Raw genomic sequence first — 24159 nt, forward strand, 5'->3', positions numbered from 1 at the left:
ACAGGGCTTCCTTGAGATCTCGAAGGGTGAGAGTCCAATCCCACTTCACACTTTTGCATAGCAAATGATGAAGTGGTTCGGCTATGGCAGTGGTATGTAGGATGAACTTTTGATAATAATTAAGTTGACCAAGCACACATAGCAGTTGCTTAATGTGATATGAGACTAGAAGTTGCTGGGCAGCTTGAATATATTGTGTTGTGGGTTGTATTCCTGAAGCACTGAGAACATGACCAAGATATTCCCAAAGTACAAACGAATGGCATTTCATCATGTTCCACTTTAGACTGGCTTGTTGGACAACAGCAAAATGGAATCATGGTTGACCACCAACTCCTGGGCGTTTTTACCAGTGACTAGAATGTTGTCCAGACAGTTCGCTGTCCAAAGTACAACCCATGTCAACTGTTGCAAGTACTGTCGAAAAATAGCTCGAGCAGTGGAAATACCATAAGGAAGCCTGTTACAGTGAAATAGTCCAAATGAAATGTTAATGATCATAATGCTCCGTGACGCTTCGTCCAGAGGGAGCTGAAGGTAAGCATACTGCAAATCAATCTCGGCCAAAATCTTGTCACCCGTGAGTCGCAGCATAATGTCTATTTTTGGAATCGGGTGGGCATCGATGATAGACTGTGCATTAACTGTGGCCTTCAAGTCACTGAAAATTCGAAATGACCCATTTGGATTTTTCACAAACGCCTTCCTGTTTGAGGTGCTATAGTTCCGACTGTAGTTGATTTCTAAGAGAGAATGGAACATTTCGTGCTCTGAAGGAACGGGGAGTGGATGTTGGAAGAAGGATGACATGAGCCTCAAAATTAGTGACGCCAGAGGCAGGCTGTTAAAAAGCTAACTTGTATTTGGAGCATAGGTCGTATAAGTAGCAGCTAGCCCCCAATGACTGAATGCTGTTGGTAGAGCCATGTACTTCCAAGCCCAAGTCATTAAAAAGTTCCAAACGAAGGATGTTTGTGGCTCCTACAGTGTTTACGATTAAGATGTGTGCCATGATTGCAGTAGAATGATACTGAATACGAGCCATGAAGTTTCCTTTCACTTCATCAGTATCATTGCTGTAGATATGCAGGTGTCTGGAGAATTCCTGTTGTGGAAGTGAGCACATATGGCAATAAGTCTCCCAAATAACAAGAATTGTGAAAGAACCCATATCAACCTGGAACTCCACTGGGACTGTGCTGACTTCCACCACAAGCATTAATAATCTATCAGACACACATCAAAAAAAGTTTTGCATCACCTCATTTCCCATAGTTCCGGAACCTGTACAGAAAATTGGAATAGCGATCAACATAAACATCATTTCCGCCCTTTTTATTGCCCATGAAAACCACACATTGCATGTTGTATCACCATACAGCGAGACCTTCGGAGGTGGTGGTCCAGATTGCTGTACACACCGGTAGACCTAATACCCAGTAGCACGTCCTCTTGCATTGATGCATGCCTGTATTCGTCGTGGCATGCTATCCACATGTTCACCATGGCACTGTTGGTCCAGATTGTCCCACTCCTCAACGGCGCTTCGCCGTAGATCCCTCAGAGTGGCTGGTGGGTTACGTCGTCCATAAACAGCCCTTTTCAATCTATCCCAGGCATTTTCAACAGGGTTCATTTCTGGAGAACATGCTGGCCACTCTAGTCGAGCGACGTCGTTATCCTGAAGGAAGTCATTCACAAGATGTGCACGATGGGGGCTCGAACTGTCGTCCATGGAGACGTATGCCTCGTCAATATGCTGCCGATAAGGTTGCACTATCGGTCGGAGGATGGCATTCACGTATCTTACAGCCGTTACGGCGCCTTCCATGACGACCAGCGGCGTACGTCGGCCCCACATAATGCCACGCCAAAACAGCAGGGAACCTCCACCTTGCTGCACTCGCTGGACAGTGTGTCTAAGGCGACTGATGACCTCAGAAGTTAAGTCGCATAGTGCTCAGGACCATTTGAACCATTTTTTATGTCTAAGGCGTTCAGCCTGAGTGGGTTGCCTCGAAACTCGTCTCCGACGATTGTCTGGTTCACGGCATATGCGACACTCATCGGTGAAGAGAACGTGATGCCAATTCTGAACGGTCCATTCGGCATGTTGTTGGGCCCATCTGTACCGCGCTGCATGATGTCGTGGTTCCCAAGATGGACCTCGCCATAGACGTCGGGAATGAAGTTGCGTATCATGCAGCCTATTTCCCACGGTTTGAGTCGTAACATGACGTCCTGTGACTGCCGAAAAGCATTATTCAACATGGTGGCGTTGCTGTCAGGGTTCCTCCGAGCCATAATCCGTAGGTAGCGGTCATCCACTGCAGTAGTAGCCCATGGGCGGCCTGAGCGAGGCACGTCATCGGCAGTTCCTGTCTCTCTGTATCTCCTCCATGTCCAAGCAACATCACTTTGGCTCACTCCGAGACACGTGAACTCTTCCCTTGTTAAGAGCCCTTCCCGGCACAAAGTAACAATGCGGACGCGATCGACCCTCGGTATTGACTGTCTAGGCATGGTTGAACTACAGACAACACGAGCCGTGTACCACCTTCCTGGTGGAATTGCTGGAACATATAGGATGTCGGATCCCCTCCGTCTAACAGGTGTTGCTCATTCATGGTTGTTTACATCTTTGGGTGGGTTTAGTGACATCTCTGAACTGTGAAAAGGACTGTGTTTGTGATACAATATTCACAGTCAACCTCTGTCTTCATGAGTTCTGGGAACCAGGGTGATGCAAAACTTTTTTTTTTTAATCTGTGGGTATGGAAGCACTGTGTGGATGTGTAAAACATCTGGAGCATGGGCATCAGGCAGGGGTAGGGGGCCCATCAGGGCGTAATTTAATTACTCTTGAGGGAAGATTAGCAAACTTCCATCTTGTGTCCTTTCTTACCTCAGGGAGAACATTTAACTCGGGAATAATAACTCTGTTCCCATGGACGAGAAATAAAACAGTTGCTGAATGAGGGTGACCACTACAGGCAATACAAATTGGTTGAGGGCTTGCCAGCCACAGGCAAATCAGAATGCTGTGAAGGCAGTGGCTTGAGTTGGGGCCGAGGTTTTGCTGTCTTTAAGGTTTCGTTTTCAATTACTTTTTTCTCAAAACATAAAACTGACTCCATATTATTATCCAGCTTAAAATCAGCGTGTACTGTACTCCTCATCTCGGAGAGTTCGAGAATTTTATTGTAACTGGTGTCAGTTTTAAACTGATTTTTCTTTTTCTCCGCATTATCTTCGTAGTTATTCCTGATACTGTATAACTCTGTTTCTCTCAACAGGGTGTAAATAGTGCCACGGAGTTAGTAAGTTCCATGTTTTAAAGCACCTCTGTCCAAAATTTACTGATCGCATATCTGATTATAAGAGTAGAAGTTATAGTTTCTCGACAAAATATTCGGTATGGAATAAGTTCAGTAAGGTAATTTTGTATGCGTGATGAGACAAGTTTTTCGTGGGGTTAAAGGCAACAATTGTATTTGAGTTTTGCATGTGACACTATCTGCTATCAGTATGTGCTAATGTGCTAAAAGACTTGCTGATATATCTAGAGTTCAGAAACTTTAAACAAACGAGGCCACATCTATATCGTTAGGTGACTGAAATGTATTGTAGTTATACTTTATTGTATAGTTTTGAAATACTTCACAAGTATTGTTCTTCTTCTTGTAAGATACCCATTGTGAACGTGGACCACTTTCCGTCTGGAAGTTAACAATCGCACTCTCAAATGTTTTAGGCATTTTGGATAAAGTATTTCTCATAAACACAGCAATAAAACGTGGTATTTCCTGTTTTTAGCATAATTATCTAAGTCAATTATAATAATTTCTTTTGTTGGAAGACTTCTTAAGGAGAACGTTTTTCATCAAATACAGACCAAACCTGCTTTTCCTATATAGTACTAAACACAGCCTATTTCCTTCTTAAATTGCTTTTGTATCTCATTTAGCTGTTTGCTAGCGGGTTTTGCACCATTAATATAATAACAGTATATATGTTAGCGCGTATTATAAGGATATAAAATGTCAATTCATAAGATATCAGCGAAGGAACGCTCGTATCGGAGCACAGAAAAGGCGAATATGCTCCTATTTAAAAGGCTCTGACTCAAAAATGAGATACCAGCTGCCTCATTCTACCTTCCTCAGCACCTTTAAAAATTTTCCGAAAAGTTCTAGTATGCGAACATATACGCGCTCTTTTCAACATGCAGATCTTCTCTCACTCCCACAAACTCCGCTAACTGTAACTCGCTCACACCCATCGCTGTAAATTGCCATACCCATCCACTCCCATGTATCCATCTCTCTCGTTCATTCATCCCAACTTATTGTATTATTTCTTTGTGTCTTTCTGCCACTGTCTCCTGCCTCACAGCCACAGTCTCCTCCTTTCTGTCCTACTAATACTGTCTACTTCAGTGTCACCATCTCGTTCTTGCTCTTTCTTAGTTCTACTATCTCATTCATTCCTTCCCACTCCTGCTCTATCTGCTTGTTGTCACTACCCCTCTCTTTTCCTCATTGTCACTCTCATAGGCTGTGTCTCTGATTATCACCAGTTCTCACCCACTTCCACTTTTTCCTTCTCTTTATTCCTCACCCATTGGCACTGTCTCCTTCAATCTTTTCCTTGCATTGTTCTGTCACCGTCAACTTTCTTCCACTGCCACTGTGTCCCTCTCGCTGTCTCTTTCGCTCTTTCTATACCACAGCCATCGTCTACCATCTTCCAGTATTTATTACTTTACCGTCTCTTTCCCATTACCACTGTTTCCTTCTATCTTAGGTTTGAATATGTTATACGCCAAAAATTTTGGGAAAATTTTTAAAGGTACCGGTACTGAGGAACATAGATTGATGCAGCTGGTACCCCACTTTTCAATCAGTCTTTTAAACACAAGCATATTCAGTTTTTTTGTGCTCCAGTGGGAGCATTTTTCTGCTGGTTCCCTTTTTTTCCTTGCTACAGCAGAACATTGCACTCATAAGAAAAGAACTTTATGAGACATAAAAATTTTGATGGTTTACTTATGTGAAACTGCGATAAACCAAAATTAATTTTCAGCCTCTGATTTTACGTGCACAAAATTTTTGCATGTACTTCAGTACTACAACATGGGGTTCCGAGACTCATTCTGATGATAACGGAGACACTTTAAGCATATTTCTCCGTGATATATCTCTTTAAAAATACGTTTTCGCCTCACACCCGATTTTACTTCAGTATTTTACGTGTACCTGTAGAGTGAATTTGAACCTCTGCATCTCGGAAACGGATTAAGAGAGCAAGAAACTTTTCGAGGTTGTCTGAGATGGGGACCTTAGAAATATATAGTAAAAATTTCAGCCATATGCTGTGCATGTCCATCTTGGGATCCGCGACCCGGTTTTAGTCCCCAGAAGTCATGATTTTGTGGTGATTTCGATAACGGGCAAAGATATTTGAAAGTGGAAGGATGGCATTTCTAGATGAATGCCTAGAGAACATACCGTTAAAATTTGAGCAATTTGCTACTGTTAGTTGTATATATATCCACTGCTGGCGGCGAAAAAAATGATGAAAAGGCTTTTCCGAGTTTTCTCAAGAACCGCCCATGATTTAAATGGTGCCTCTATAAGCCCCTCAAGGCGTACTATAGACCACATCTAATGCAAAAAGAACCAACCAATGTGCTCCATTTGCCTAAGAGGAGGAAGTGTGTAATATTCAACTTTTGACTTTCGATAGTTACAGTAAGACGATCCTTTGTTGGGTATACAAATGGTCCCTAGCCCAAGGACTATCCAAAATATTTGAGTCTACCTTTCTATCGCCAATAGAACCTGAGTTGTGATCCGAGGAAAATCCTATTTCTAAGCGAAATTTTGGAATATACTGGAAGAGCAAGCTGTGTCATTCGTATCGATCATATAGAGGAACTGTAAGATAAAATTAATATTCACTTTCTAAAAGATGATTGTCATAGTAATGTGTTTAATTGTAAGAGAGTTTATTTTACACATACAAAGTTCTGCCTATAATCTCGATGCCTTCTCAGAAGTAAATCTGAAAATAATTCGTTGCTCAAGAAAGACTGCTTTACAGAATCTGAATACTCTGTTTTATTTTAAGTGGGTGATTTACATCTACATCATCTATATCATACTCCGCAAGACACCTAATCGTATGTGGCGGAGGGTACTTTCGGTACCACTATCTGATCCCTCCAACCCTGTTCCATTCGTGAATAGTGCGTGGGAAGAATGGTTGTCGGTAAGCCTCTGTATTGACTCTAATTTCTCGAATTTTCTCCCCATGCTCAATACGAGAGCTGTATATGGGGGGAATTACTATGTTGTCCGATTCCTCCTGAAAAGCGCTGTCCAGAAATTTCAATAGTAAATCTATCCGTGATGCACAACGCCTCTCTTGTAACGTTTGCCAGTGGAGTTTGTTTAGCAACTCCGTAACGTTCTCTCGCCAGCTAAAAGATCCCGTGACGAAACGTGCCGCTCTTCGTTGGATCTTCTCTATCTCCTCTATCAGTCCTACCTGATAGGGATCCCAGATAGATGAACAATACTCATGAATCGAGGGAACAAGAGCCTTATAAGCCATTTCTTTCGTGGATGAGTTACATTTCCTTAATATTCTTCCGATGAATCTGAGTCTGGTGTCTGCTTTTCCCGCAATCTGTTTTATATGGTCATTCCACTTAAGGTCGCTCTGGATAGTTACGCGTAGATGTTATACGGCAGACGCTGTCTCCAGCTGTTTGTCATCAGTAGTCTGTCTGTACAGCAGTGGAATTCTTTTCCTATGTATGCGCAATATGTTACATTTATTGACGTTCAGGGTCAACTGCCAGTATACACCGTTCATCAACTCTCTGCAGGTCGTTCTGCAAAATTCTTACTGCCAATAGCCTTAAAGAGCATCCGACGCTTTCTACTAGATCATTTATATATATTGTAAACAGCAAAGGTCCTAACACACTTCCCTGTGGTACTCCGGATATTACCTTTACATCTGTCGATTTAGTCCCTTAGGGACGACGTTTTGAATTCTATCTGCAAGAAAGTCTTGAATCCAATCGCAGGTGATTTTTATGGAGGAGATGTTCACTTTCCGTAATGTTCCTTCGCATAATCTTTATTGAATCTTACAGGTATCTCATCTGATCCTCTAGCCTTTCCATTACTAAGCGATTGTAGATGCTTTTCAATTCCGCGATCGGTTAACTCAATATCTGCCATTTCAATGTTCGTACGGTTATTAAAACGAGGGACTGTGTTAAGATCTTCCGCGGTTAAACAACTTCGGAAGACCGAATTTAGTATTTCGGTCTTCTCTTAGCTATTTTCCATTTCGGTGCCGGTGTGGTCGCTGATAGAATGAGTAGATGATTTTGACCCACTTACTGATTTTACATACGACCAAAATCTCTTAGGGTTTTTACTCAGGTCATTGACAAGGCCTTACTTTCAAAGTCATTGAACGCTTTTCTCATTGGTCTCCTTACGCTCATTTTTGCTTCGTTCAGCTTTTGTTTGTCAGCTATGTTTTTACTTCTCTTGAATCTGAGATGAAGTGGTCTTTGTTTACGTAGCGCTTTTCTAACACGGCTATTAAACCATGGTGGATCTTTCCCAGCCCCTAAAACCTTACTCGGAACATACTTGTGTAGGGCATATTGAACGGTGCCTTCGAATTTTTTCCATTTGTTCTCCATATCTTCGTCCTCATCACCGAATATTTGATGCTGACTGCTGAGATATTCTGAAATTTGTACCCTGTCACCCTTGCTGAGCAAATATATCTTCCTACCTTTCTTAACATTCCTTGTAGGAACCGTCGTCATCTATGCTGTCACAGCCTTATGATCACTGATGCCTTCCTCGACGTTAACAGATTTGATAAGTCCAGGTCTGTTTGTTGCCAGGAGGTCTAAGACCCTCTCGAGTTGGTTCTCTAAATATCTGCTCAGGGTAATTTTCGGACAAGAGATCCAGAACAACGCCACACGATTCCCTGTCTCTGGCACCAGTTTTGACGGCATAACACTCCCAATCTATACCTGGCAAGTTGATGTCATGTATTACAATGAACCGATTCTGACTCAGTACAACGAAACTGGTTGATAGTTACATTAAGGAAATATTATTCATATCGTATACCAGTTGTATACAAAACGCAGTTCAGTGTCAGTTTCATTTTATTAGGGCAGACATAGATATTAAAACTTGGTTACCTGCTGGAAATGTTTTTATATAGTTACTCAAATTTGAACTAGCTTTTGTTTGCGATAGATGATATCGTAAAAAGTGCTGAAGGTGAATAATATGTTTAATTGTAGGATGAACAAAGAAAGAAATATAACATTTTTATAATAATTTTGTTTACAATGGGCCTGCAGCTCGATATACGTCGTGTAAAGACATTATGAATTAAGTCCAAAAAGCTGCTTCTTTTTTTGAGATGTTCATTTAATCACGACAGACATGTTTCTGCACTACTGCCATCATCAGGCGATCTGAAAGTCATGGTTTTATTATATACTATTTTCTAGGACAGACAGTAGCCTACTTGTCATATATGAGATCGACAACCATACATTTATGGAATTCTTAACTTACCTATAACGTCGCTGGTTCGTCACTTAAGCGTGTTTCTTACGTCTTTTAAATTGTTTCGTTGACTGGGATGTTAGTGCAGAGTTTTGTAATATCAAAGAATAACCATAACAGAAAATAATTTACTACAATATAGGAAAATTTCAGTAATGGGCACTAAAGAAATTATAGAATTATTCAAATTGGTACAACAAAATTACTTCTAGTTTAATGAAAAATTCTGCACACAAACTGAGGGAGTTGCCATGGGATGCAGCATTGCAGGAACTATATCAGATATATTCTTAAATTCATTAGAAGAAAAACTTTTCAACACCACAAACCCATCATTTAAAAAACTTGTATATTACTATAGATATGTTGATGACACCGTAATTCTACTTGATAGAAATACCACAGACATCCAGCTAATACACAATGCACTAAATGCACTACATCCAAAAATGAAATTTACAATGGAACTAGAAAACAACAAAGCGATAAACTTTCTAGACCTTACCAAAGAAAAAAATGTTGAAAATACACCCAAATTAGATATATACAGTAAACCTACCACCACAAATAACATTGTACATGCCACCCAAAAGCACATAAATACGCCTAATTTCATGCCATGATCAACAGGATAATAAACCTCCCACTAGAACAAGAAGCAATACATAAACGAATAAAAATTTAAAAATATGTGGCACTACAGAATGGTTATAACGCAAAATTGGTTCAACAGATATATGACAAAAACACCACACCATTAAAATCAAAAATACATAATGAAATAACACTTCAGCGAGAAACACAAACCAAATAAATTCACATATATACCGACAACATATGTAGGCAACATATCGCACACTGAACACAATGTTAAAGAAAACAAACGTACGCCTCGTATACCACACTAAAGGAAAATTAAAAATAAGATCGGGAAAAGTTAAATTGCCAATACACTCGAATCCAGGTATATACAAAATTCATTGTAAAGATTGTGATAAGTTCTATATAGGTCAGACAGGCCGGAACTTTAATATCAGATACAGAGAACACACTAGAAACACTGAACGCAACCCATGAACCTTCTTTCAACACCTACAAATAGAACAACATACCACAGGCAATGTAGAAAAAGAAATCCAAATTTTGCATACAACACCTAAAGGTCGCTTACTCGATATTCTGGAAGAGGTCGAAATCTACACACATGCACACAAATATCCACAGCAAATACTCAACGAGCAATTAGATCTAAAACATAAACACTATATAGAAAACTTTATTCAAATCATCGATCATGAAAACGGGTAAATACCAAAGACATGAGCTAAGCCAAACCAATCACACATTCACAGATAAAAATAAACAACACGGTAACTAAGTGAAATCGATAAGTAACTGCTCTGATGTAAACTTATAAAATCGTAGGTTGAATGTCAAACAAAAAACACACACAACAAATAAAATTCAGGCTATAACTTCCAACAAACATAGCCTATGAAAGCTACGTCCTAAAATAACTTTAAAAGATGTAAGAAAAACGCTTAAGTGACGAACCAGCGATGTTATAGGTAAGTTAAGAATTCCATGAATGTATGGTTGTCAATCTCATATATGACAAGTAGGCTACTGTCTGTCCTAGAAAATAGTATATAATAAAACCATTACTTTCAGATCGCCTGATGATGACAGTAGTACTGAAACAGGTCTGTCGTGATTAAATAAACATCTCAAAAAAAGAAGCAGCTTTTTGGACTTACTTGATAATAAAATATATAATAAATTAGACCTAGATTTTGTTTGTTTGCTTTTATTCCTTGCCCTCTGTAGCATATTTTATTGATAATGCTTCATTACGACGAGAGTTTGCTCTTCCCGTAGTCAGTATGTAAGCTCAGGAGGTGGACAGTAACTCATGCCTACTTCAAATATGCATGAGCCGCTACTCTAAAAAACGCTGAAACTGGTACTGAGATTGCAAATGCAGATACGTATAAAATGTATACTACAGTTAACTAAAAATATTTCACCAAAAAATATGCATAACGGATTGTCCTGGTGAACAGACTTGTTTTTTTTTTCATTTTGAATACTATCTTTATGACTTCATGTTCTATAAAATGAAAATGTCCACAGCTACCTAGGTAGATATAAGATTTGGCGTATTTTTAATCTCATTCAATACCATGAGATGCTCTAATATCTTACGTGCTTAATGTGGAGAACTATCGAGCATTTATTCTTTCGTTTCCGTTCTTTACAAATAATTGCAGTACAGTGTTTGACCACGGCACATAATCTCTCAGACAAGCCGTACTGAGCGTGAGTGCAAACAAGGTATAGGTATTATTATCTTTCCATATTTATTTCGATGTGTTAGTTCAGAAATGTGTTTGTGTGTGTGAGGTACGTACCATAAAGGTTTAATGTTTTCCTTTTTTTCCTTACAGAATATTCATGTATCGTTCCTGCGTACAGTGCCTCCATATTCACACCAAGCCGACGTGTGGGTGGAACTGCTGAAGCATTTCAACTACAAAAAAGTTATTTTCATACACAGCTCTGATACTGACGGGCGAGCACTGCTTGGCCGTTTCCAGACAACATCGCAAAGCCTCGAAGATGATGTAGAAATTAAAGTGCAGGTGAGTCGCCACGACTGTTATACACCGCACAAAATATGAATATGATGGCGAACTCAGACATACTATGTAACCAGAAAAGGTATAGCTATAATATTCGAATTCTCTTCACGTACTCTCGGCAGAAATACTTGTGCGTTTATTAATCGAAGAATCATTAAAATTGTATTCAACAGAGATAACGAATGAAAAGCACCGGAGCGAGCAGCCGAGTCGTCGTGGCAAACGCGCACAATATTTCGACAATAGAGCGAATTATCATTAGGCACGCTGATGGCCTGATGGAGAGCCCACCGTGAGCCTGGCGGCACCATCTCAATTCGTTGCCGAAATAATGTTCGTGTTTGGCGCTCGCCTGAGAACTTTTCATTCGTGATATACTTTGGAACAAACTGAAAAATCGCAATAAGGAAACTGTTTAGAATTCTTGTAGTCACGAGAGTATGGTTTCACAGAGTACGGTTTAACACATTTTAGACGCATAGGCAAGCGAATCACTAAGTAAATGTAAGAACAGTTGAAATACTTCCGCCTGCGAGAATGCTTCTGAAATGATTTGTTTCATTAAATAAGGGAGTGTAGTCTTTAATCTGTGTATTGGTTCACAATATTAATGCCTGTTACTCTCTGAATGCACACGTAACTCAGTTTATTTTTGTTACTTTTCTGCTGTTTGTTTTGAATGATGAAAGAGGTAAGAAAATGTGCTGCTCCAACCTTGTGACGTATGATGATGGCAGTGATACCGCAATCTCTGGTTCCGACATCTCTGTTGTATCCCACATAGCAACACTCCTGTTTCAGATAATACATAAGTTGTCGTTAAAATTATTGATGAAAATTTTTCCGTTCCATTGTGTAGGCTGCTACAGTAACTGGTTTCGAATTATTTCAGAAAAACAGATTTGGCTGCGAAGTTATTTAATATCAATAACGCGTTTCATCCTTTTGGGGCATCATCATATTGTTTATAAAAATATGCCACCAATCAATTAGAAACAAACAGAGGAAGGCACATGGTCCTATCTTCTACTACTACTCCGGAAAAATGAACTGAAAGTAATAGAGAATTGCGTAAAAATAGCTGGCTGAGTAACCTATCTGTCATAAAGCCATATAAAATGGAAAACTGACGCAAAATAAACCACATAAAATGTAAAGTGAACATAGTTAAAAGAAAAGACAACCGCCAGTATATCATTAAGAAGGTACAAGAAGAAAGCGGAAAAATTTCAACGACTATCGCATGTTACCTTGACTCCGCTATAGCAGCACGCTTATAAAATAAACGCGATATGAGCCGCACACAGCACAATGTGCATTTGGCGCGCACACAAATATTACTGTGACAGATGAAGATACAAACACCGCGTATAGTGTGCCAAGAGCTGCCCAAGTGGCGCCCATGACAGGCATAAGGCATATTTACGAAATACAAAAACTAAGTAAAACTAGTGAATTAAGATGTATATATGCAAAACATTGCGATCACATGAAGCCAAAAGTACAGTAAGGTATCACTATATAAAACAGAAAAAAATAGGTAAACTGATGACATGAAAGATAGCTAGCTAAAATATGTCATTTAAACTCTGTCACACAGAGAAAAATAGCCAAAGTTTCAAGTGCATGCCCAGATTATGCATACAAGATAAACAAACCCAAACATAAAGGTATCAGGATCAGGGGCACTCGTAAGCATTACAAACTAGAGGCAAAAACCTATTTTAGTATTTCTTTTGTAAATAAAAACAGCCAAATCTTGCTGCAGTTTATTGTATTTCTCCCAGACGCGTTTCGCCCTTTTCACTTTGAGGCATCATCAGCGGGATCTAGAATGATACAGCTTTGTTATTTTTAGATTATAAAACGGCTCACGTCTTGCTTTTTACGTAAATAAGCGATTACGTACTGTTCTTCGCGTTTCTGGTTGGCATCGGCGTTTACATCCTGCAGAGTCGAGGGTCATAGCCTGTTTCTGTTTCTACTTCGCACACGGTAACTGGGAATTCGTCAGAGGTGAGCCGCTGATTGTAGACCATACGGCAGAGGGAGAAAGTGTGTATGCATTTAACTGCTACGTGGGGGGGGGGGGGGGGGCTGTAATGAATCTCGTAGTTACAGCTACTGAGGAACAATACACACTGATGCTTCCGTTGCGCGGTTTTATGGGGGAAGTTTCGAGTGGGAATCGAATAGAAAAATGATAGGCTTGTGGTCGGTCATCAGGTGAAACTTGGTACCACAGAGTTTGACGCGGTGTATGACACCTAACGACTCTTTCTATCATCATCATCATCATCATCATCATCATCATTTAAGACTGATTATGCCTTTCAGCGTTCAGTCTGGAGCATAATCCCCCTTATAAAATTCCTCCATGATCGCCTATTCAGTGCTAACATTCGTGCCTCTTCTGATGTTAAGCCTATTACTTCAAAATCATTCCTAACCGAATTCAGGTACCTTCTCCTTGGTCCACCCCGACTCCTCCCACCCTCTACTGCTGAACCCATGAGTCTCTTGGGTAACCTTGCTTCTCCCATGCGTGTAATATGACCCCACCATCTAAGCCTGTTCGCCCTGACTGCTACATCTATAGAGTTCATTCCCAGTTTTTCTTTGATTTCCTCATTGTGCACACCCTCCTGCCATTGTTCCCATCTACTAGTACCTGCAATCATCCTAGCTACTTTCATATCTGTAACCTCAACCTTATTGATAAGGTAACCTGAATCCACCCAGCTTTCGTTCCCATACAACAAAGTTGGTCGAAAGATTGAATGGTGCACACATAACTTAGTCTTTCTGTCTTTGTGAATAATTTGACTGTGCCACATATAAAGTTTTAGATGCAACCTCAGTAGGCTGTTCTGTGCCATGATGTATTTATGGGACAGCAGTGTACCAATGCCGGAATATCAGGCATCAGTGCCTAGGGTAAAGCGTTTGCCCAGGCTATGCCGTACAATGCGATCTAACGCAGTTTTTAAGTTGCAAGAAAGCTTTCTAGCATGCCTCCGACCAGTAGGAAATTGTTGACATTATGAATGAATTTTGCATAATAATTAACTTTATCTAGGAATGAATACAGTAGTTCTTTGAGTTTTTTAGGAGTTGATAAGTTATTTACATGAATGCGTGGTGTCTGTTCTTGTACATGCCCGAAAGAATAGACACCACGCGGAATCCTCAGCCGTGTTACATATTATGTAAACTGAAGGTGGAGGGGAAAGAAAGAAACTACTGATGTCAGTTGCATCGAGATTTTGTGCCAAATCAATGGCGACGAGTGAAATTGCGTGCCGGACTGGGATTCGAACCAGGCATCTCCAGCCTACTAGGCAGATACTTTAACCACTGCGCCACTAGGACACAGTGCTTATTGCAGCTGAGCGACCTACCTCGGCATACCTCGCAGCCGACCCACATCCCCACGTAGCTCCACCTGTCCGCAGTCCCCCTCCATGTCTTCAATGCTCGCTACTTTGAGATGCCCACAGGAGGTCGAACGTAGTTGTGCATCCACAGTGAACGTGGTTGATTCACTGCCCATCGAGGCGAATCAATTATACCAATACGCGGTGGCTGTTCCTTCAGACATGTCCGAAAGAACAGAAACCACACATTCATATAACTGATTCGCCTCGACTGGCAACGAATCCACCACCTTCAGTGCGGATACAAGTAAGTGCGTTCTCCCGTTGCAATCTCAGAGTATCGAGCGTTTCCTACTCTCCCCATCCCCCACCTCCAAACATCGCCCACAGATTTTGCAGGTGCTGCTTCCGTGCGGCTCCGGTAATTACCAAGTCAAATAATACATGCCATATTGTCATGAGATACCACAACTCTATATTTTAATATTAAAAATGAAGAAATTCCTCTAGCTGTATTTAAGGTGTCGATTTTATTTTGGCAACTAGTTTCAACGTTGTAACAACGTCATCTTCAGGCCCTATAAAATATACCATGCATACAACAACCAATGTGATATCAGTAATCTATGAGTTATTATGTAAACAAATATATTATAAACATATTGCATAATGGTTGAATTCAATAAAATTAATTACTTTTTGGCCGTTTTCATTAAATGCAATCATTCTGGAAATTAACAATTCATGTGGTATCAATAAGTACAAATGAAATTTTATTTAAGTGATCGTTTTTATTACAGACCAATGTCAAGCATTAAATGAAATGGGAGTATATATATAAATACAGGCGACAAGCCGTCACGCTTACGGATAATAAACAGTGCTAAAGAGAATATGCATTCCTAATCAGACATAGGTAGGGCAAGATCCATTATTAAACAATAGTAAAGGGAGGGAAAGGTAGAAATAGAGTTATGCTTGCATAACAATGCATTGTCATCTTACCCTACATATGGCAGGAAAAAGATCCTGTAGCTGGACTAACGACGATTGAAGAGGATCGTTCAACGTGACAGAAGTGCAATGCTTCTACAAATTGTTGCAGATTTCAATGCTGGGCCGTCAACAAGTGTCAGCATCCGAACCATTCAACGAAACGTCATCGATATGGGCTTTCGGAGAAGAAGGTCCAATCGTTTACCCTTGATGACTGCACGACACAAAGCTTTACGCTTCGCCTGGGCCCGTCATCACCGACATAGGACTGTTGATGACTGGAAATATGTTGCCTGGTCAGACGAGTCTCGTTTCAAATTGTATCGAGCGGATCGGCGTGTACGGGTATGGAGACAACCTCGTAAACCATGAACCCTGCATTTCAGCAGAAGACTGTTAAGCTGGTGGAAGCTCTGTAATGGTGTGAGGCACGTGCAGTTAGAGTGATATGGGACCCCTTGTACGTCGAGATACGACTCGGACAGGTGACACGTACGTAAGCATCCTGTCTGATCATCTGCATCCATTCATGTCCATTGTGCGTTCCAACGGACTTGGGTAATTGCAGCAGGACAATGCGACATCCACACGTCCAGAATTGCTACAGAGTGGTTTCAGGAACACTCTTCTGAGTTTCAACACTTGCGCTGGCCACCAAAGTCCCGAGACATGAACATTATTGAGCATATCTGGGATGCCTTGCAACGTGTTGTTCGGAAGAGATCTCCACCCCCTCGTACTCTTACGGATTTATGGACAGCCCTACAGGATGCATTAAGTCAGTTCCCTCCAGCACTACTTCAGACATTAGCCGAGTCCATTGCACGTCGTGTTGTGGCACTTCTGCGTGCTCGCGCGTACCCTACACGATATTAGGCAGATGTATCAGTTTCTTTGGCTCTTCAGTGTAATTAATATTACTTAACGAAAGTCTTCTGATTCGATGAATCACGAGTTGCGGAACGTCGAATTTCTTTACAGAGAGTAAGTTATAAGCCGTTACATAAAAGGAACAGCAGTATAGTACACTTGTGACAATATTTCGTGGTATTCAGCATTTTACTCAAGACCACGGCCAATTACCTATCCTATCCCCGTAAAAAGTAACTTTATATATTTTTCGTGTGTATATTTTGAGCTGTATATTTTCATTTTATTATTACGATAAATATAATATAATTGTGAGATGATGCCTGGATGAATAAATACGTAAATAAATAAGTAGATTTATAAATTAACGTTTTTTGACAGGTCGAGTTTGCAATAGAGATTGAACCGGGACTTGACAGCTATACGGATTATTTGACAGAAATTAAAGGCGCACAGTCACGAGTCTTCCTTATGTATGCAAGGTAAGGGTTTCATGGTAATTCTACTCATTACTGCAGTACCTATTCGTATTTTATGTCCTAGTTACCGTAATATATGGAAAAATATTAAGACTTCATAATCCTTCAAGACATTTCAGAGACAAACATTTCTAGCGTTACTTGGATCTGAACTACAGAATGTGACTGGAGAAGTATGCTGCATTAATGTTGTGCCAATTAGTCAATAGCTGATCAACAAATTACCCTTATTTTGATGAGATTCGTAATAATTTTATTCAGAGGAAAATTTGATAAGACTGTACGGCATCCCCGCAAAATACGAGGGTAATCCCAAAAATAAGGTCGCCTATTGTTTTTGTAAGTACATAGACCTGTTTATTTCTACAATGGTTTACATGAGTTTACAGCTTGAACATTTAGCAATTTTTCGACATAATCACCATTTCCGTCGATGCATTTTTGTAGACACTGTAGCAGTTTTTGTATGCCTGTGTCATACCAGCTCGCCGCCATGCTGTTCAGAAAGTTATGAACATCTTCTTTCACTTCGTCGTCGGAGCTGAATCGCTGGGACCACAATTAACGCTGACAGGTACTGTGAGACTCTTAAAAAAACTCATACGGCCAATTCAGAACCGGAGAAGACGAATGTTGAGCAAGGGCGCACACATTCTCCATGACAACGCTCGCCCACACATCGCTCAGCAAACCGTTGCTCTCCTGCAATAGTTTCAGTGGAACATAATCAGCCACCCACCCTACAGCCCTGACTTGGCGCCCAGTGACTATCACCTATTCCCTAGGTTAAAAGAACATTTGGCCGGAAAGCGATACAGCCCCGACGACGAGGTGAAAGAAGAGGTTCATAACTTTATGAACAGTATGGCGGCGAGCTGGTATGACATGGGCACACAAAAACTGCCACAGCGTCTACAAAAATGCATCGACAGAAATGGTGATTATGTCGAAAAATAGCTAAATGTTCAAGCTGTAAACTGATGTAAACCATTGTAGAAATAAACAGGTCTATGTACTTATAAAAAAATAGGAGACCTTACTTCTGGGATTACCGTCGTATATCAGTCGCAATTGAAAATAATGTGAGTCAGTCACTCATCAGTGCGTGAGTGATTGCAATTCCCGTTTCTGTACCACCACGGATGCCACGTAACTGTACTGGAGTAGCAGCACATATAATGGGCCTAGTTGTCTTTTGCCGCGTTGAGCAAAGCACAGAATTTCTAAACTGTCTACCAACCTGGCGTCTTCAAGCGATGTTATCCCAGCACACATGTAATACGTAGATCTTGAGCTCGCTGTTTTTTCTGTGAGGTTTTAATGGAGCTAACAAGAAACAGGCTAAGGCTTCCTCTTACTGAAATAATAAATTCCAAAGTTTATACACATGCCAGCAGTTGTTTTACTATGCAGACTTCTTCAGATAAAATTACAAACTGTACAACGATGAGGCATAGTAATGCACACGCCAACAGTTCACAGGTAAAGTTACTAATCATTCTTATCATTCAAAATACAATTGTTTATCATTTTCAAACTGAGTAGCAACTATTGTTAACATTTCACAGACCAAATTACACTCTGAACTACCTGCTTAGTTTCGATATAAGAGGCGAACTGCAATCCAGCCAAGCTACCTGTTTGGCCCCTCCACTAACGACTGAACTGTTTGAAGCGAATCACTTTGCTAGACAGTCATTCGCTGCGAAGCTGATTACACGTGAAGTAATTCGGTTCTTTCTAGCTACTCAAATGTTTTCTGACAGTTGACAAAAAACACAATTATGAGTTTTGGCGCGCAGACCAGAGGGTAATTCAGTAACCTTTTATTACAACAGCTAATCAGAACACAAGGCGCTTCAGTTGGCATAGTTTCCCGCTACCGTTGTAGCTGTGTAGAAACATCTGTTGATCCTTCCTCACTCTATCTCATAACATCAAAAGATAAGTGACCCTCATAAAGCTGGAATGATCGATCAGCCACTCCAAAATAACTAAGATATGGCGATAATACGTATTCATTAGTTCAAAATACCTTTAAGGCCGGAATTATTCATCAAATAGTCATTCATTTACACTAGGAAATCTTAAATTTAGCACCAGGATTTTGTCATCATGAGACCTCTGCTGGAATTACACGCAAGCCAGATTTTCAATCACATAACTATCACAACACAAGTAGATTCAGTTTGTGAAATCTCCCACTATAGGTGTAACTGTGTAGTAGCCACTATAGCCACTATCAGAACACAAGTAGATTCAGTTTGTGAAATCTCCCACTATAGGTGTAACTGTGTAGTAGCGTCTGGCGTTCCTAGCTCACTCTACGTTATGACGTCTTGATTCAACTAATGTATGACTGAGACGTGATATGTGGGAACAACTATGGCTCCAAGCACCATAAGTGTTACAATAGTCAACCAAATAGACCACGTCACGGTAGGATATAAATCAAATAATTTGGTGGCATGAAGTACAGATTCAGAAGTCAGCTATATGGGCCAGCAAAACTCAGAGCTTGAGACAACGTGGAGAAAGTAGTTCGATAAAACGTCGAAATCCTTAATAACACCAACAAAAAAGAATATTTCCTAGTCCTACTGCTACTTGACGACCACTGAAAAAATACAGGAACAGGAAATTAATCTAGGACAGAATATCTAGCTATTAGTTGGGATCAAGCCTGTGCAAAAAGCCAACTTAAGCCACTGGAAGTGGAAGGGAATTCTAAGTGGGTCAGAGAATTTACGTAGCTGAAAGAAATATTCACATAAGACGTAACGTGCCAGACATATAGCCGGCCGCGGTGGCCGTGCGGTTCTGGCGCTGCAGTCCGGAACCGCGGGACTGCTACGGTCGCAGGTTCGAATCCTGCCTCGGGCATGGGTGTGTGTGATGTCCTTAGGTTAGTTAGGTTTAAGTAGTTCTAAGTTATAGGGGAGTTATGACCTAAGATGTTGAGTCCCATAGTGCTCAGAGCCATTTGAACCATTTGAACCAGACATATATCAAAGAGACGATGCAAGCTGTGATTCGATCCGATTTGCCTCACAAGGAATCCCTTGAGTGTGGGGTCGCAAGTTCAAGCTTTAGTAAGGCTCACTTGAAAGTGTTGTGTTAACTAACAGCTATGACTGGAAAAATACGAGGCGTGTTTTTTAAGTAAGGTCCGTTTTGTTGTAGACACTAGTAGTTCGCGCGCATACCGCAACGAGCGCGCGCGTCGTGTACCGGCATGCCTCGAGAAAAACTGTGCCCAGTTTCAGCTCTGTGGATAACCTGTACTGTTCTGTTCTGTGCTTTCAAAATGTTTAAGACTATCAACTCACCCGTCGCATATGAGGTTCGCTCAGTGATACGGTTTTTGTCAGCAAGGAACCCGTCTGTTGCAGAAATTCATCGACAGATTTGCGAAGTGTACAGTGATACTGTTATGAGTGAAAACAAAGTGCGTAAGTGGGTGCGAGAATTCAAAGATGGCCGTGACAACGTCCATGATGAGGACCGCTCCGGTCGCCATTCTTTGATTACAGATGATTTGTTGGCTCCAATTGAAGTGAGAATTCGTGAGAACTGGCACTACACAATAACAGGTCTCTCAAACGAATTTCCTGACATGTCGAGATCAGTGCTTTATAACATTGTTTCTGAACACCTAAGGTTTAGGAAACTGTGCTCCCATTGGGTCTCGAAACTCCTAACACAGGACCACAAAAACAAAAGATATTTGAGTGTGTGATGAATTTCTTGACTCGTTATCATGGAGAAGGTGATGGCTTCTTGAGTCAGATTGTAACTGGAGACGAAACATGGGTTTCGCATATCACGCCCAAATCGAGCAACAGAGCATGGCATGGAGACACACACACTCGCCTGTAATGGTGAAGGCCAAACTGATTCTGTCCCAGGGCAAAATCATGGCGTCAATGTTTTGGGATATGCATGGTGTTTGGTTGGTCAACTTCATGCAGTGTAGGAACCACTATCAATGCAGAAGCATACTGCCAAACCCTGAGAAAGTTACGCAGAGCAATTCAAAACAAGAGATGCAGCATGCTGTCAAAGGGAATTTTCCTGCTCCATGACAATCCAAGACCTCACACTGCAGGTGTTTTGGCAGTTTTGGCTGGGAAGTTTTAGACCACGCACTCTATGGTCCTGATCTTGCGCCAAGCGATTACCATCTGTTTCTCCACCTCAAACAACACCTCAGTGGCAACCGTTACAATGATGACTACGACGTGAAAACGGCAGTGAACGCTTGGTTATCGGAACAGGTGGCAAGTTTTTATGTAGAGGGTATTTTAAAATTGGTTGAGAAGTATATGTGTTTGAACAAACTTGGCAACTATATCGAAAAATAGTGAAGTATGCATTGTCTGAAAATAAATTTACTTTTTTGAAATAACCTTTCGTTGTGTACTTATGTTCAAACGGACCTTACTTAAAAAAAAAAAAAACACGCCTCGTATTAGCTGCTAATGACTCACCACGTGCATCTGAAGGGCCACAAAAAATTAGGGTACTGGAAGTGCAGAGATCAACCTTCTATGGCATGTATGTATTATACTTCACAAAATGGACAACGTCGACATTCAAGAAATGTTCAAAGCAAACCACTAACTTGCACCATGAACACAGAATGAAAAATGGCGCGCCATAGTGGTCAGAAAGACTTGCACCATCAAGATCGAAGGCGAAATCCTTAGTAGTTACAAACCGTACAGGACTTTCAGTTAGGTATCCACTCTTACAGAATGCATATAGAATCATATTGGTGTAACAGGGTGATGAGAACTGATGGAATTTGATGGCATGTAACTGAATGCGAAACAGTCTGTCGTGGAGCTTATCGTGAAACTGGCTACCCTTTAGGCATAGCTGCAGATAGTGCGAGAATTTGTTTTATAGATACAGAAAAAATAAATATCCACAGGCTGAATTCGTCTAGCGGTTCCGGGTGGTATGAATTACAATGTGACACACTTTTCAGGGGGGAATAGATTGCTCTAAAGAAGTGTGATTTTTATATGCAGACCAGAAATCAAGCGAAAGCAATTTGTTTTGACCAGCTATTGGCCAAAATCAGTGCTGATACCAGTTACAGTTCTCCTAGGCCCTAGCCCGCAGCTCGTGGTCGTGCGGTAGCGTTCTCGCTTCCCACGCCCGCGTTCCTGGGTTCGATTCCCGGCAGGGTCAGGGATTTTCTCTGCCTCGTGATGGCTGGGTGTTGTGTGATGTCCGTAAGTTAGTTATGTTTAAGTAGTTCTAAGTTCTATGGGACTGATGACCATAGATGTTAAGTCCCATAGTGCTCAGAGCCATTTGAACCATTTTCTCCTAGGCTCATTTTCCCACTCTTGCTTGCTGTGACCTAAACATTCCCTACTGCCCTAAAAAGACCACACACACGAGAAAAAATTATAGGTGGCAGAGCATCTCCAACTTCTCGTAGCACAATAAATAACTTTCTAGTCAATTTAAAATGTAGATTCGCAGTCGGTATAATTGTATACGGTGGCGTTTGTTTACCCCTGCTACAAATTTTTAGGCCCATTCCGCAGTTAACTGTGCACTGTCAAGTTGAAGCATTGTTTGAAATTTCGTTATTTTATGTGTTGAAATTCCGTAATACCGTTCGAAGTTATGCAGCTCTCCTCTGCTCTCCTTGAAATCACTGTAATCCATGTCGTGCACAATGTGCAGCATAGTAGGTCACTATCATGCAAATCCTGCATATTGCATCGAGCATCCTTGAAACTCGAAACACCAGTTTCTGTAACAAGTGTGCCTTGTCCTCCCTTGAATTTCCGTATTTTTTCTTATGCAATACACGGTCATACTGCTCCTAGCTTATTCGAAATATGTTTACAATTGTATTTTTACTATGCTGTGGATGATATTCCATGTATGCAATTTATTTACTACCCGCTCCTTGGACAAGGATTATTCTTTACTACGTTTCACTGGAGGGGAGATTTGTGGCGTCCTATGTGACAAGGATGATGAACTGTTTCAGTATCATCTTCACTTGGCAAAAACGTATTGTCATCATTGTATTCATCATGTACAACTTCCGCATAGTTTGGCATACACGACACCACACATTCCAATGACACATCTTGCAGAAATGCTGTTTCATCTGCCACTTTTTTGTCACTCTGTGAAATTCTTTGGGTTCCTTTTCGACGAAATGTCACTTTCAGCAACTGTTGTTGTAGATATAATGCAGTGTTTGCTTTGTTTATTGTTGCTATTGCCAATACTGTGGTTCTGTGGTAAACCCTGAGTGAGACATTGAGTGTCATAAATATTATTGGCCTTTTGCAACCTGGCACTGATAGAGTTCCTTGTCAGTCAACTTGTTCAGCCACAAAATCTTTTGTGGAAACTCAAAGTCCATATAAACATGGCACTAATTCAAGCAGTGATATTCTACATATCCCAGACAGGGAGTAAATGGAAACTAAAATTTCATGATCTTCTTGTGTTTGAACCAAAAGTCATAAGGGAAAATCTCCGATTGAGTACTCCACTGCAGTCTGGCGGTCCCAGTACACACGTGAGTTTTGTGGAAAACATAGCACTCCACACATCGAAGTTCTGATACGAAACAAAAATCTAGTGTGAGCATATACGATTCGAATAGGGATTCACTGATGGCGTAAAAAATAGATTTTGTTTGTAGCCAGTGACTGGAATAAGAGTTAGTGACTGAGTGACTGAAGCCCTCCGCTCAGCAGCGGCAGCCTAAATACTTGCTGTCAAGAGGGCATTGGTGGTGTGTTGCTTGCGAGTCTGTCTCTGACCTCTCTCGTGATAGGTGTGCTTGATCCAGCTCCTACTATCGATCTTCGCACTACATCTCTGCCGGCTGGTGTGTTGGCGGCAGCTTACGCCAACACATGCCTCTTCCCCCTCCTTCCCTCCCTCCCTCCCTCCCTCCCTCCCTCCCTCCCCCCTCCCCCCTCCCCAAAATGCTGCACCGTTGTCGGGTAGGGGAGATGCAAATGATAACAGGGAGGGAGGAGGGAGGCTGGACGCTGTACGTAGAGATGGGCTGGGAGCCGTGACTGGAGGATGGCATACTCCCAAATGCACCCCATCATCGGGCTTGTGAGGCAACAGGAACATCCTTGGGAAAATTGCTGCCAGGGCACATGTCCAG

General features: G+C 41.1%; 1 protein-coding gene across 1 annotated transcript in view; it reads left to right on the forward strand.

Annotated features, from left to right (window-relative positions):
• LOC124722080 (glutamate [NMDA] receptor subunit 1) overlaps nucleotides 1-24159 on the forward strand; it is a 350427-nt gene that overhangs the window by 32611 nt on the left and 293657 nt on the right. The window contains exons 4-5 of the mRNA XM_047247275.1: nucleotides 11075-11269; nucleotides 16894-16994. Of these exons, the coding sequence (XP_047103231.1) occupies nucleotides 11075-11269; nucleotides 16894-16994 (296 nt within the window). The remainder of the gene's footprint in view (nucleotides 1-11074; nucleotides 11270-16893; nucleotides 16995-24159) is intronic.

Source organism: Schistocerca piceifrons, chromosome X (genome assembly GCF_021461385.2).
Source record: "Schistocerca piceifrons isolate TAMUIC-IGC-003096 chromosome X, iqSchPice1.1, whole genome shotgun sequence".
Classification (NCBI taxonomy): domain Eukaryota; kingdom Metazoa; phylum Arthropoda; class Insecta; order Orthoptera; family Acrididae; genus Schistocerca; species Schistocerca piceifrons.